Source organism: Hipposideros armiger, unplaced genomic scaffold (genome assembly GCF_001890085.2).
Source record: "Hipposideros armiger isolate ML-2016 unplaced genomic scaffold, ASM189008v1 scaffold_209, whole genome shotgun sequence".
In the NCBI taxonomy this organism is placed as follows: domain Eukaryota; kingdom Metazoa; phylum Chordata; class Mammalia; order Chiroptera; family Hipposideridae; genus Hipposideros; species Hipposideros armiger.
In genome coordinates this window covers 1,041,612-1,056,080 of record NW_017731559.1, presented here as the reverse complement: position 1 = coordinate 1,056,080, position 14,469 = coordinate 1,041,612, and the positions used below count along the sequence as shown (strand labels likewise).

Sequence of the window (14,469 nt, the reverse complement as noted above, 5' to 3'; positions counted from 1 at the left end):
AGCGCAATGATGGTGCCAACTTGGGCCAGTGAAGCAACGTCCTCCACAACTAGACTGAAGAACAAAAAGGACAGCAACTTGTCTGTTCCCCTCCCCCCAATTCCCCAGGGCTGTTCCCATCCCCCAATTCCCAATAAAAATCTTAAAAAAAAGACATTAATAGTAAAATAAAAAATAGTAAGTACCTAGGAATAAATCTTATAAGAGGACACAACAACTGAATGCAATGTGTGATTATGGACTGGGTCCTGGACCAAAAAAACGACATTAAAAGAAAGACTGGTAAGGTCTTTAGCAGTCAGTATTGTTCCAGAATTGATTGATTTCCTGTTTGATAATTTACTGTGGTTTTATATAAATTGTTAACTTTAAGGGAAGCTGGTGAAGAGCATACATGAACTCTACTATTTTTATTTTTTTATTATTTATTTATTTCATGCGGGAGTCAAACCAGCAACCTTGCTGTTAAGAGCGCATGCTCTATCCACTGAGCCATCTAGGTGGCAGCTCAGCTCAAGGTGCAGAGTTCAGTCTTAGTAGCCCATTGAACAGGCAGTCTTGTCATTAGAAGCACGTGCTCTCACCAGCTGAGCCATCCTGCCACCTGTTGGCAGCTCAGCGGCAGCTCAGCTCGGGTGCAGCGTCACTGGCTCATGTGGGAATCAAACCAGCAATGAACTCTACTATTTTTAAATAGTTTTATTGAGTTATAGTTCACATACAACTCACTCATTTATAATGTACAATTTGATGGCTTTTAGTATATTTACAGTTGTACAACAGTCACCACAATCAATTATAGAACAGTTTCATGATCTTTAAATGAAACCCATACCATTTAAACATCACTCCTCAATTCCCCACCTCAGTGCCTCAGCTCTAGGCAATCACCAATCTACTTTGTTTCTTTGTAGATTTATTCTGGACATTTAGTATAAATGGAATCATAACAATATGCAATCTTGTGTGACAAGCTTCTTTCATTTGAAATTCAAGTTTCAATCATATTGTAGCATGCATCAATATTTCATTTATTTTTATTACTGTATAATATTTCACTGTATGGATATACCACATTTTGTTTATCAGTTGATGGGCATTTGGATTGTTGCAACTTTTTGGCTATTATGTATGAATAATGCTGTTATGAACATTTGTGTGCAGGGTTTTGTGTGGACATGTTTACAGTTCTCTCTCATTTCATACCTATGAGTGGAATTACTGGATCATATGATAACTTTATGTTTATCCATTGAGGAACTGCAAGATTATTTTCTAAAGTGGCTATGCCATTTACATTCCCATCAGCAATGTATAAGGTTCCAATTTCTCCACATATTCAACAGCACTTGTTATTATCTGTCTTTTTGATTATAGCCATCCTAGTGGGTGTGAAGTAGTATATCATTGTGGTTTTGATTTCCATTTCTCCAACTGACTAACGATGTTGAACATCTTTTCATGTGCTCTTTGGCCATCTGCGTATCTACTTTGGATAAATGGCTATTCAGAGCCTTTACCTCTATCTTAATTGGGCTATTTGTCTTTTTATGATTGAGTGGTAATAGGGCTTCAGATATTGTAGATACAAGTCCCTTATCAGATATATGATTTGCAAATAATTACTCTCACTTGTGAGTTCTCTTTTCACTTTCTTGATAGCATCCTTTGAAGCATAATGTTTTTAATTTTGATGGTGTCTAGTTTTCATTGTTTGTACTTTTGGAGTTGTATCTGAGAAATCAATGCCTAATCAAAGTTATGAATTTTACATTTTCTTCTAAGAATTTTATAATTTTAGCTCTTACATTTAGGGCTTTGATCTATCTATGTTTAGCTACTTTTTCCTTGTGAGGTAGGGATTCAACTTCATTCTTTTGTATGTGGATATCCAGTTGCCCCAGCACCATTTGTTGAAAAGATTGTTCTTTCCCCATTGAATAGTCTTGGCACCCTGGATGAAACTCAGTTGATTACACATAGGAATGTTTATTTCTGGACTCTCTCAATTCTATTCCATTGATCTGTTTGTCTGTTATTATGGCAGTACCACACTGCCTTGAATACTGTAGCTCTGTACTAAGTTTTACATTGGAGAAGTGAGAGTCTTCCAAATTTGTGCTTCTTTTTTAAATATTGTTTTGGGTATTCTGGGTCCTTTGAATTTCCATATGAATTTTAGGATCAGCTTGTCAATTTCTGCAAAGAAGCCAGTTGGGCTTTTGATAGTGCACTGAATCTACAGATCAATTTGGGGAACACTGCCATATTAAAAATATTAATAAGTCTTCCAATTCATGAACATAGGATGTCTTTGCATTTATTTAGGTCTTCTTTAATTTATTTCAACAGTATTTTCCAGTTTTCAGAGTATGAGTTTTACATTTCTTTTGTCAAATATATTTCAAAATATTTTATTCTTGTTAATGCTATTATAAATGGATTTATTTTCTGTAGATCTAAAATTATTTTAAAATAAAAATTGTTTTAAAAAGCATGACCATATCAAATATCTGCAACTGAAACAAATATGTTGCTGGTGGGAGTGTAATAAAACCATCTTAGAAAAAAATTTAGCATTATTTAGCAAAGTTGAAAATGCATATAACCTTTGCCTCAGCAATTCCACTCCCAGAGAAACTCTTGTATATGTGTACCTGCACTATTTAAAATAGTGAAAAACTAGAAACAACCCAAATGTCCATCAGTAGTAAAAATGATTTTTAAAAATTTGTGGTATATTCATATTGTAGAATACTAAAAAGCAGTAAAATGAATGAATTATAGCTACCCACAACTATAGGAACAGTATCAGGGATGTAATGTTGAGTGTAAAAAATAAATTAAAAGATGAATGCAAAGAGTGTGGTTCCACTTACAAAAAGGTTTAAAGTATATGAAATATATTGTTTAGGAGTTACACATTATGCCAAAACTACAAGTAAAACAAAGAAATAATAAACACAAATTCAGGATAATTGTTCCTTTGAAAGAAGAGGAATGTTAAGATTCGGGAGGGAAAAAGAGCCTTTAGTGTTCCTTATTTTGGTGGGCACATGAATGTTCATTTTGTTGAGATTTTTAACACTTTTTATAAATTTTATCTATTCAATATTTAATTTAAAATTTCTTAAAAGGGGGAATGTAAATATCTATCCATGTTCTAGAAACTATTTGAAGACATTAATAACTATGTTAAATTCTATCTGATGGATATATCATCAACGAACAGTAATTATTTCCCCTTCACTTTCTATTTTGAATACAACAGAAAAGTTGAAAGACTAGTGCAATAAATACCTGTATACCCTTCAATTTGTTTTACCAGTTGTTAATATTTTGCTACATTTGCTTTTTCTCTTTATTATTTTTTATTTATTTTTGTTGTGGTTGCTATTATTGATGAATAATTTGGAAGTAACATATCATAATATTCACCCCTAAATACTTCAGTGTGTATTTCATAAGAGCAAAGGCATTCTCCTACACAACTACAATATCATTATATTCAATGAATTGAACTGCATCAATATACTGGGTTGTCGGAAAAGTCATGACGTATTTTTTCAACGAAAAACATAGAAAAAATACGTCATGACTCTTCTGACAACCCTATAGTATTCTTTAATACACAGCCCACATTTGAGTTTCACTAATTGTCCCAAAGATGTGTTTTTTATTTTTTATTTTTAGGTCTAGGATCTAATCAAGAATTAAGCATTGCACTTGGTTACCATGTTTCTTTATTCTCCATAATTAAAAAAATTTTGGTCTTTTCATTGATATTTTTTAAAATGCAGGCTAATTGTTTTGTTGAATGGCACAGAATCTGAATTTTCCTGGAAGTGTCCTTGTGATTAGACTCGGGTTAAACATTTTTTCATAATTATACCGCATGCATGACACTGTGTACTTCTCCTTTCTCATAATGTCAACCTGACCCACAACTGCAGATGGCAAAGTTTGATTATTGATTATAGTTGTGTCTATTGCCAGATCTCTTCATTGTAAAAAGACCTTTTCCTTTTTTTAATTTTTAATATGTGGGATGATATTTTGAGACTGTAAATATTTGTTCCCAAATGACATTTTACCCAGTGGTTTTAGTATGACAGGTATCACTGATGATACTTGCCAGAATCAATAATGACAATGGTAGTACAAAATAGGGGTTCTCTATTTCTATAATTTTCCTACATTTATTAGGCGGTACTCTTTTGTAAATGAAGGCTTGCTCCCCCACCCATCATGTCTCCTGTCGCTTTTATTTTTTTTAGTGTTACTATGAACACATGGTTTAAAAAAAAAAATCAATAGGTTATAATCCTCTGCCATCATTTCTTTTAATACTCAAACTTACCAAATTTGGCCAGTAAAATCCCCTTCAAGCAGGCTGTTAATGCCCTTTTGACATGTTCCCATCAATCTTTGAATACTTTCTCACTCTCTGGCACAAGACATTCCTGACTGTTCCCACTTCAGTCAGGGACAGTGAAGTATGGTATTTATAAGCCAAGATCTAGATACTAAATGTTCACATTGATAATAAGATGTCACTGTTTTTAAGACTTTTCAGTGGAGAGAGCTAGAAAACATTTAATTTTTTTCAAGTTATGAGGTCATACTTTTATCTCCAATTTAAATCTGAAAGGAATATTCCTTACTTTTCCCTACTCTATATTTGAAGCTCCCTTCTTTTGTGTGAGAACTCTTGTATTCAACATTAAAATATTTACCCATTTACTCTATTCTATGATATATACAACATAATTTTAGTTATCAACACCACTTCCAACAACATAATGATTAAAATTCAAGATTTATTTACAATTCTTTTTGCCCTTAGGATTGTACAATTAAGAAAACTGTGTTCAAAAAAATACTCAAATCAATTCTTTTAGTGATTGTGTTATCAATTTAATATGCAGTCAGGTTCATTTATTTCTGTTTGCATTCAATATTAACTTTTTTCCCCATCACATTTTTTGAATATGTAAACCATTTATAAGAATCAAAAGTCAAAACTATATTAAAAATTATACTCATCCCATCCCTATCTCTTTCTTCCACCCTATATATAATAGATAAACTTTTTCATTAGTATCTGGTTTAGCCTTCATGTTTCATTTTGTTTTTCAAAAATATGCACAGATAATCTGAAAATGGTCAGAAGTGCTGAGAAATGCCTTTTCTGAGAAAGTTCATTTTCCGTGTTTTTGATAATTTATCATAGTTCTATATGATTAAATAAAAGTTTATATTTTAATAAACCATGAGCAAATCTGTCACATTTTTCCAACTCAATAAAAATTGGACATCAGCAGGGTCCACCTGGGGTAGTAATGGTGGCACAAGAGATTCAGGGTCATGTCTATGTAAATACTAAGTCTTACTTTTGATATGAGGGGGAACTTAGAAGGCCTCAGAAACTCCTATTTTTTTATGACTTCTTGCAACTCATTGAGTTCTATTGGGTCTTCGGAAAAGTCATGATGTATTTTGTCTATGTTTTTCAAAGGTCATTTAGTTATATAAAGAACAAAGATCAATCAATGATATATTGCCCAATTTGTTCGATAACCTTTTGCCATCTTTCAGTGAGCTTCATAATTCCTCATTCATAGAAGGACCTGTCTTTATTTGCGAAAAACTGAACAAGGTGCTGATTTACAGCCTCATCTAAATTGAACGTTATACCACTCAAGGAATTTTGAAGAGGGAGAAACAAGTGGAAGTCTGACAGCACAAGGTCAGGTGAGTATGGTGGGTGTGACACACATCCCATCCAAGGTCCAATAATTTTTGATGGGTGATGAAACGTGTGTGGTCTCACGTTGTTGTGATGGAACACAACTCCTTTACAATTAACAAGCTCTGGACGTTTCTGGATGATGGATTCGTTCAAACTGTCCAATTGATAACAGTACACATTTAAACTGATTGTTTGGTTCCTTGGTAGGAGCTCAAAAAACACGACACCTTTAAAATCCCACCACACTGAGAGCATAACCTTCCTCTGATTTCGATGTCGTTTGAGGCAAATCATCACGTAGGGACCAGGACCAAGACTGTTTGCACACCACATTGTTGTAAACAATCCACTTCTCATCAGTCGCTTCAAAAAAGGATCGTTTTCCTCACGTTTAATGAGCATAGTGCAGATGTTTATACGTGCCATCAAATGAACTTCTTTGAGTTCATGCGGAACCCAATTATCAAACTTGCTTACGTATTCCAGCTTCTTCAGGTGGTCGTGAATGCTTGAATGATGCATGTTCAGTGTTTCTGCAATCTCTTGTGTTGTGTAATGTGGGTTTGATGCGATCAATGCCTTTATTTTGTCATCATCAACCTTGGTGGGCCTCCCTGACCGAGGAGCATCATTGAGATCAAAATCACCAGCACAGAATTTCATGAACCATCGTTGACACTGACATTCTTGTAGAGCATTGTCACCGTAAATTTTATGCAACTTTTCATAAGCTTGATGTGCGTTCTTCTCTTTATGGAAGTAAAACAGTAAAATATGGCAAAAAATGCACAGTTTGGTCTTCCATCTTCAACTTGTTGTAAAATCTCCAAAACTCAACCAAATTGTTCAATTTTTGTTTAGAATGAAGCTAGAACTGTCAGCTGTCAAATGACATAGCAATAACATAGATGCGGATAACTCTAGTACTTCCAAAAATGAACTAGTGCCATCTGTTGCAAACATGCGTCATGACTTTTCCGAAGACCCAATAGAACAAAGCCAGCAGTGGTTGGGAATCACTTTGTTTCCTAAAGGTGATTAATCTGAACCTTGGGGAGTTGCCAGAGGTGATGCTCTGGTCGTGGACATCTTCCACAGAAATAACCAACTCAAAAGGTCCCTGGAGAGTAAGCTTCTTGGACAGCCAAGGACTCCAAATGTGTAGAGTGTAGCCACTGTGCCCTCTTATTCTTTACTGTAGGCTACAGAATCCAAATGGCCTTCAGGAAAACTGGAGCCTTAGCCTGTAGTCCTTTTATGAGATTAGAAAAATATCATGTCCTCTGAGGCCATTCCTCTAAAAACTTTAAAAGAGGAACAGCAATTTTTCAACCATCTAAAGGCCTTGAAGGGGTATAAAAACAAGAACACACACACCATGTCCACAATACCCATGAGCACCAGTGTCAAAGACCTTTCCACAAGGTCAAAAGTCTGAACCCCATCACTAGGAACTAATTGTTCTGGATGTTGGGTAAAACTGACAATGATTAGGAAAATCTAAAATGTCCAGGTATCATTAAAAGTGATCCAGTACTCAGCAATGCCCAGCTACCCTGCCTGTTTATTTGGAGAGAACAATGTATTCTGGCTTGTACATGCTTAGCCCTTGATGTTTTTTAATGAAGAATTTTATTTCTAAATTTTTTATTTCTAATTTTTATTTCTTGTTCTCAAGAAGATATCCCAAAGAAAAATAAAACTACTCTCAGTGTTAGCTGTTCATCTTCTCCGTGGATCAAGTTAATTTCTCCAAAGGTGTGGTATGCAAACATATTCTAATGCTTAAAAGGATATGAAAATCAAGAAAGTATTAAAATATGACACATGCTGAGTTTTTAAGTGTTGTGATAATAATGGGTATTCATTCACCCAGGCAATCCCTTTTCAGCAAATAAATAACCTGGAAATGAAAATAGCTGGTTAAAATTCCTGCTAATCACTCTCAGTGCCCACTGGACAGGTGGTCCTTTTTAGTTCTAGTGGCCCAGCTGGCTCCCTTCTGTTCTTTCAATGGGGGAGCGTTCTTGATCTGGGATTCGTGAGACCTGTCTGTGTGTGTGTATACGACTGTGCTGTTTGTTTGAGTCAAGAAGCGGAGCAACACGAGACCTGCCCCGAACAGCATTTTGAACACACAGATACAACTTCAAAGCCCTGTGTGACTGACAGATAGGCCTGATAGATATAGTACATCTAAGGCCTCTACTCTTGGCCAAAGTAGATTTCTGAAACATGGTTTTGATGATTAAATTTGTTTTTGCCAGAGGACTACCAAATCTTAAATAGTACTTCTATGCTTTCCTTTCAAAATAGTTTTTAACTAAAAATTCAATTCAACAAAATGTTACAAAAAATTCAGTTCAACGAATATTGATTCATTGTCTTCTGTCATAGACAGGACAGAGATGTTCCCTGAATATTTTACTTTCTAGTTGAAGAGAAAGAGCATTAATAAAAACACAGTCACAACACAGTGTTGAGTGCCACGGTGGGAAAACTGCAGGGTGCAGGTGAGCACCAGTGCATGAGCTGAGGAAGAAAGGCTGGGAAACAGTGTGTTTTGGAAGCTAAAGAAACTGCAGTGTTGAAAGGAAGGAATGGAGGTCACCTGTGTTGTCAAAAGTTCAGATAAGGGCTGAAAAGGTCACTGGTAACATTGGTGAGAGTCCGATAAAGGTGGGGGTGAAGAGTGGAGGCCAGTTTCCAGGGTGTTGAGGAACGGCTGGGAGATGAGGAAATGGAGATAACTAACAAATCTCTCAGCAAGTCTGGCAGTTAACTAGAGTTGGATGAACTGGAGGGTTAGGTAGTATTAACAGAGGCTTGCTTTGTCTTTGAGAGAGTGGGGTAGGTTTAAACGAATGAAATGAGCCCCAGGAGAGAAAGAAGTTGAAGGTAGCAATGAGAGAAGAAATAATACTGGAGGTGCCAAAAATATGTATACACGTGACTTGTATTCATCTTTTTTTATCGGTATGTATTATTACAATTTTAATACAGTTTTTTTCTTTCTTAAAACGCATATACATTTTCTTGGCACCCTCTGTAGTGTGAGTTCCACAAGGAGGAGCAGTGGCATTTAGAATAAGGTGGAAGAATAAGGCTTAAACAGAGGAGGGCAGCTCTTTCATTGATCAGGAGGGAAGGGAGAACGATAGATGTGTATACAGTTAGGTTTCTAGATTTGGGAGGAAGAAGTTTTTATCTGGTTTGCTGCTTCTGGGGGTTGGGGGAGGAGACAAGTTTGTGGCAGGGTCATATGTCAAGAGAGAAGGATGAAGTCAGAATTTTGAGTGAGTGACACGGAGTCTGCAATGGCCACTGTGGAAAATGGGAAAGAGATCCAACTAAAGAACCAAAGAGGAATTTATAATGGTATCGATTGGAAAGGTTGATTCTGTTTCCTCCCTCCCTCCCCCCACAGTGTATGCAGAAAGGAATCTGTGGTCTGACATTGGGGATATAAAAATTAATGATTCCAGGATCCAGCAGGGTCTGGATATGACTGAGGAGGAGCACAGATGAAGGTGTTTGAGGATAAGGAGCTTAAGGTACTGAGAAGCTAGAGTGTTGGCTGGATCACCCACCTGGATAGGAAGTACCTACAGATGGCAGACTGGGAGGTAGAGGAGACTGTAAGCCAGGTGCCAACACTTTCTATAAACCAGGGATGGGCACTGGGCGGCTAACTAGTTAGCTGGAAATTGACTTTAAAAATGCTAACTTTAGGTACTTGTACAGTTATATTTGTATGAAGGAATCTCTGGTGTTTCCGTATTCCACCTCAGGGCAGAGTGGTTTCCTAGTACTTTCTTCCCTAGGTTCCCCTTCCCTGCCATCTTTGTCACTGCCCAATAAATACTATCTTTTTTCTGCTTAAATTTTAGGTGACTGACTGGGAGGTATAAGGTTTATGAGACCAAGAAAATATATTTTAGAATGTGAAAATGCCTTCCTCCATCTTTTCACTTCCCCTTCTAACCTCTACAACTGCCTTGAAATGTCCTTACATCCATGGGGATAGAATAATCTATCTGCATCTAGCAGATGAAAATGTCTCTCTGGTTCTTTCATAAACAGGCATGTGTTGAGGTGTCACATTTGTGTCATTCCACTGAGCATGATAAAACTTCCTTGACTGTATACTGTCAGATCTGCTCCCATTCCCTGGGGGCTCCCACCTACACCATTTGAAAAGCAGGGAGGAGGAAAATATGCCAAAAAACTAATACTTGCTGTTTTCATCCCACTCACCTTGAATTGAAAGTGGCTTATATTTTGATTGCACTGATACCCTAGTATTCTAATTTATAGAATGTGGAGTCTTCTGAATTAGAAGAATTATGCTACAACAACATTTTTCTTTTTAATGACACTAAAACAAAAGCATTTCCTATAGTCTAATTCCTTAAGCTGCTTTTCTACTGATCACTCCAGCAGTTACAAGTCCATTTTGGGAAAAATTACAAATGTTTAGCCCATTTCGGTTTTTCTTTTTTTTTTTTTACCCTCAAATTCTTTCCACAACCTTTTATTTTGTTTTCTTTTTCTCCTTGCCTTCCTTCCTTAATTAGAATGTAGCTGAGGTATCAAGTGCTTTGCCTTAGTGCTGGGTCTGCAGCAACGTGATGGTTTCTATTTTCACCTTTCTCTTTCAGCCACACAAGGGCTGCCAAGGATGTGGCCTTTCTGCTCTGGCTGCTTCTCCCTGCCGGGTACGTGCCCTGGCAGGCTGGCTGCTGAAACGCTGCCTTTAGGGAAAGGCAAATGGAAGCAGAAAGCAGAGCACTTAGACATTGTTTCTCCCTCTGACTTTCCCTCCTCTTCCTCCCTCTAGCCCTCCATTCAAACATTAGTTGAGCACCTACTGTTTGCAGGCCCCAAAGAGACACCACATCAGACACTAGGCAAACTGGGATGAAAAAACAGTTCTTGTCCCCAAGGTACTGCCCTCTGTGACCTCAGGCAAATGAAACTCTCCTTGATTTACATGGCAAGTATGAGGAAACCAAGATGATTTCTTGAGAACCTTTTCTGTTTTCATAGCTGTGCTTTTTAAAGAGTTGTTTTAGTGGATAATCTCCTGCTAACTGTTACTCTTCTCTGGACAATTTCTCTTTACACCTTAACACACTTATGGTCCTTCCTGTTCTACTTATCAATTGTTACATGTTCCAAGAATATGAAGGTATTTACTGAGGTCATTTTCTTTTTTTAGCTGATCCATAAGAATATGAAGGTATTTAAATATCAAAGCAAATAAATTTTGGCGTTATGATATGGAATACTATACATTCATTACGAATGATGCTTACAAAAGCTTTTAATATAAAAAAGTGTGCAAACTATAATGTCAAGTGAAAAAACAGACACAGGCAGAGAAGAAAGCTTGGAACACTAGGTATTAAGTCATTTGTTAACACCTAGGTTTTAGACAGTGGTTATCCTTGAAAGGTGAGATTATAAGTGTTTCTACTTTGTTTCCTTTATTTTTCAAAATAAAGAATAACATAACTATTGGGTTGTTGGGAAAGTCATGACATAGTTTTTCTGTTTTTCATTGCAAAAATGCGTCAACTTTTCTGACAACCCAATATGATTTTTCTATAATAAAAGTGAATACAGTTATTTTTAAATATATAGAAGCGATTGTTTTTGCAGTAAAAAATTCAGCATGTATGACAAAGTCAGATGTGAATAATTTTTCAAATATGCTTTGCTTTGAATTTTCCAAATTTGTCCATAAAGTTGATTTTTCTGGATACTAAGCTTATTGCAGCTAGTCAAATTCTGAGGAGTGATAATCTTAAAATACTCACTTTAGAAAAATCTGAGGGCATTGAGAAAGGAACAGGAAGGATCTATATAATTTTTTCGTCTGTCAAAAATGCAAGGTTTTATTTAGGGTCTTGCATTTATTAAGAGAAGTGAAAGTGCAGGTCATCAAGAGGTTATTTCTGGAAAAGGCTCTGCAGAGAGTACAACTGCTGACCATGGATGATTTCACCACTTGAAACAGGTGCTATGCTATGTTTACTCAAGCACAATTTGGGATATCATGTCACAACCTCAGGAAGGCCACAGTGCCAACTGGTACAACTAAAACACCTATAAGAGAAGGTGCTCCCTCCATGTTATGGAGGTGGAAAATCATAAGCAAAGAGGCATCTGGTTAATACTTGATGTGATGAAAGCCCATCCATTTCCCTCAATGGATAGGGGCAGAATGAAAATGCAGAAATGGCCAGTAGCTGCAGGAACCTAGAACTCACTAGTTTCTGGGAGGGCTGTAACATAAGGCTTTGATCTTTTCTGGCTAATCTACCTATAAGCCAATCCAATAGGTTTTAGTCACAGGTCAACAGTTCATTTTGTAACTTGTCATTCAGAATTTTAGAGGCTAAAAAGAAGACTGCACCATTAACAGGGCACTTGGGCCTCCAGAAAGCATGGACCTTACATGTGTCAGTCACAGCAACTAAGAGATGTTAAAGAGGCAAAATTTATTGTCAGTCAGCTCATTTGGCACATGGAAATAGCAACAAAAGATTTCTTATAGAGCTACTCAAAGTGTGGTCCTCTGACCAGCAGCACTGGCATCTCCTGGGATCTTGTTAAAAATGCAGAAGCTGGAGTCCACCCAGAACCACTGATGGGGAATCTGCATTTAAGATCCCCAGGTGATCTGTATGAACACTAAAGTTTAAGGAGCACCGTGATAGGCATGGAACATATAAAGTACATTCAGCTCCTCTGAATGTCTCTGCTTCCTACCTGTTTTTAAATATATTGAAAATAAAAATTTTTACTGTGGCAAAAGATTCATGCTCCAGCTAAAAATGTGTGTGTGTGTGTGTGTGTGTGTGTGTGTGTGTGTGTGTGTGTTTCCCTCAGCTAAGTTATTCAGAAGCCACTTGACATTTATAATTTCCTTTTCAAATCTAGTTTACAAAGGCAAGTGTTTTTTCTAAATTTTTTACTGCTTCTTATAATTCTAAGCAAATTTTATATTTGAAAGGGATATTATTTACCACAGACTTCTGGAATTTTTGCTCTCTACCTTTTTATATTTTCTGGAATAATATTTTTCCTCCATACTTATTCTCTTAAAGTTATTAGGAAAACTTCCAACTTCTCATTGTTGACATGGGGGTGGGGGTGGTATAAGAACCCACCTAGGGGAATGTGACCTATCTGAGGCATAGAAGGAGTTCAGGTGGTATAGGGCCCATCATCCCATGAAGGACTATCCTTGCCTTGAGAACATTTTTCTTCATAAATGAGTGCCTAGTTTCTAGTCCACTGAGGACACCACAGACTTAACAGTATCAGGCAAACACATACATTAATTTACCCTTGACCAAAAAGGAGGCAGGCCAGAGTACTTTGAGGGAAAACTTACAGATAAATTCAAAGTAACATTTGTAGTGCTCTTATGATTTTTATTACTGTTAAAAAAGATGGAAGTGTTATATAAACGCTTAGCCTAAGCAGAAGGAAGAGGCAGAGGGAATCTAAGGCTGGATGTAGGTAGGGTCCTCTTTGAAAGTTCGAGCTTACCTGATTGTCGAATCTGTTGAAGAGTCTGCTGGACCAGAACCTCCGATCTTGGGACAATGATGATGAAGTCCACTTTGCTGAAGTGGCCGAGGTCCAGGCTCTGGCTACCACTGTCTGCTATAGCACACACCTGGGATAAAAGTTTTCTGGCAACTGTAAGCTGCGGTTGATAAATTTGGAAGGTTTCATTATCTAAATCTAAAATAAAAAAAGTCATAAGAACAAGATTAATTCACTTCTGTGATGGCTACTATGACTCCAGAGGGAGACATAAAACACACACACACACACACACACACACACACACACACACACACACACACCATGGTAAAGTAATGCTCTATCACCAAGAATCCTCTTTCCATTTTCACTCTCTATTGAGTTTTAATAGATTTGCCTCTTTTCCCTGAAAACTTGGCTGAAAGGATGTGCTCAAGAGTGGATGTGGTAATTTTTATTTTAAAATCGATTATTTCACAAATCACTAACCCAACACCCATCCCCCATCCAGAAATGGGGGGACAGACCACACTCTTGCAGGTAGAGCCAGGGCTTATCCCTGGAAAGGGGAGGAAAGCGTTTCCGTTTTCTTTAGGACTATCAGCACAGGTCAGGTGACCCAGCCCAGACCCAGTTCAGGGAAGGAGGCGATGCCCTAACCATAATAATGCTGAGTTCCTTTGAGCTTTTCTGGATGGCACCACAGTAAACATTTCCTCTCCAGCAAGTCCATTGCAACATGATTTAAAATACTCCTCCCTCTGACTGTATAACGTAGGTCATGGAGACACTACCTTCACCTTTTTCACACTTACTTTGCCAGTGCTTGTGACCTGGCAGGTCTAGGTGATTGTGGCCAACTCCAGTGCTGACGCCTGTGCTATCTGAAGAGACCTGACTCATGACATGGCCAGCTGGCCACTCAGTAGGTGACGTATGAGAAAAACATTGCCCAGATACTCTAAGCACACCAGCAGCTTTTTCTTATGAGCTATAGTCAAGCAATCAATCTCTCTTATACGTGCATGCATGCACTCACACAATGACAGAGACAGGCTTAGTCAGCTAAATGCCTGAGCAAGCAACATCCAGCACTTTTTTAAAGGGCTTCTTTCATCAGGAACACGTGTAATTCCGACTGGCATACACAAAAG

At 37.3% G+C, this 14,469-nt stretch overlaps 1 protein-coding gene and 1 long non-coding RNA gene across 3 annotated transcripts in view; one reads left to right on the top strand and one right to left on the bottom strand.

Moving 5' to 3' along the window:
* The window catches only part of LOC109388843 (uncharacterized), a 22,215-nt gene extending 16,582 nt beyond the window's left edge, over positions 1-5,633 (top strand). Inside the window, exon 4 of the long non-coding RNA XR_002125265.1 lies at positions 5,599-5,633. This is a non-coding gene — a long non-coding RNA (uncharacterized LOC109388843). The remainder of the gene's footprint in view (positions 1-5,598) is intronic.
* GREB1L (GREB1 like retinoic acid receptor coactivator) overlaps positions 1-14,469 on the bottom strand; it is a 243,503-nt gene that overhangs the window by 45,621 nt on the left and 183,413 nt on the right. For both annotated transcript variants that reach the window (XM_019653872.1, XM_019653873.1), the window contains exon 16: positions 13,316-13,513. In XM_019653872.1, coding sequence (XP_019509417.1) covers positions 13,316-13,513 — 198 coding nt within the window. The remainder of the gene's footprint in view (positions 1-13,315; positions 13,514-14,469) is intronic.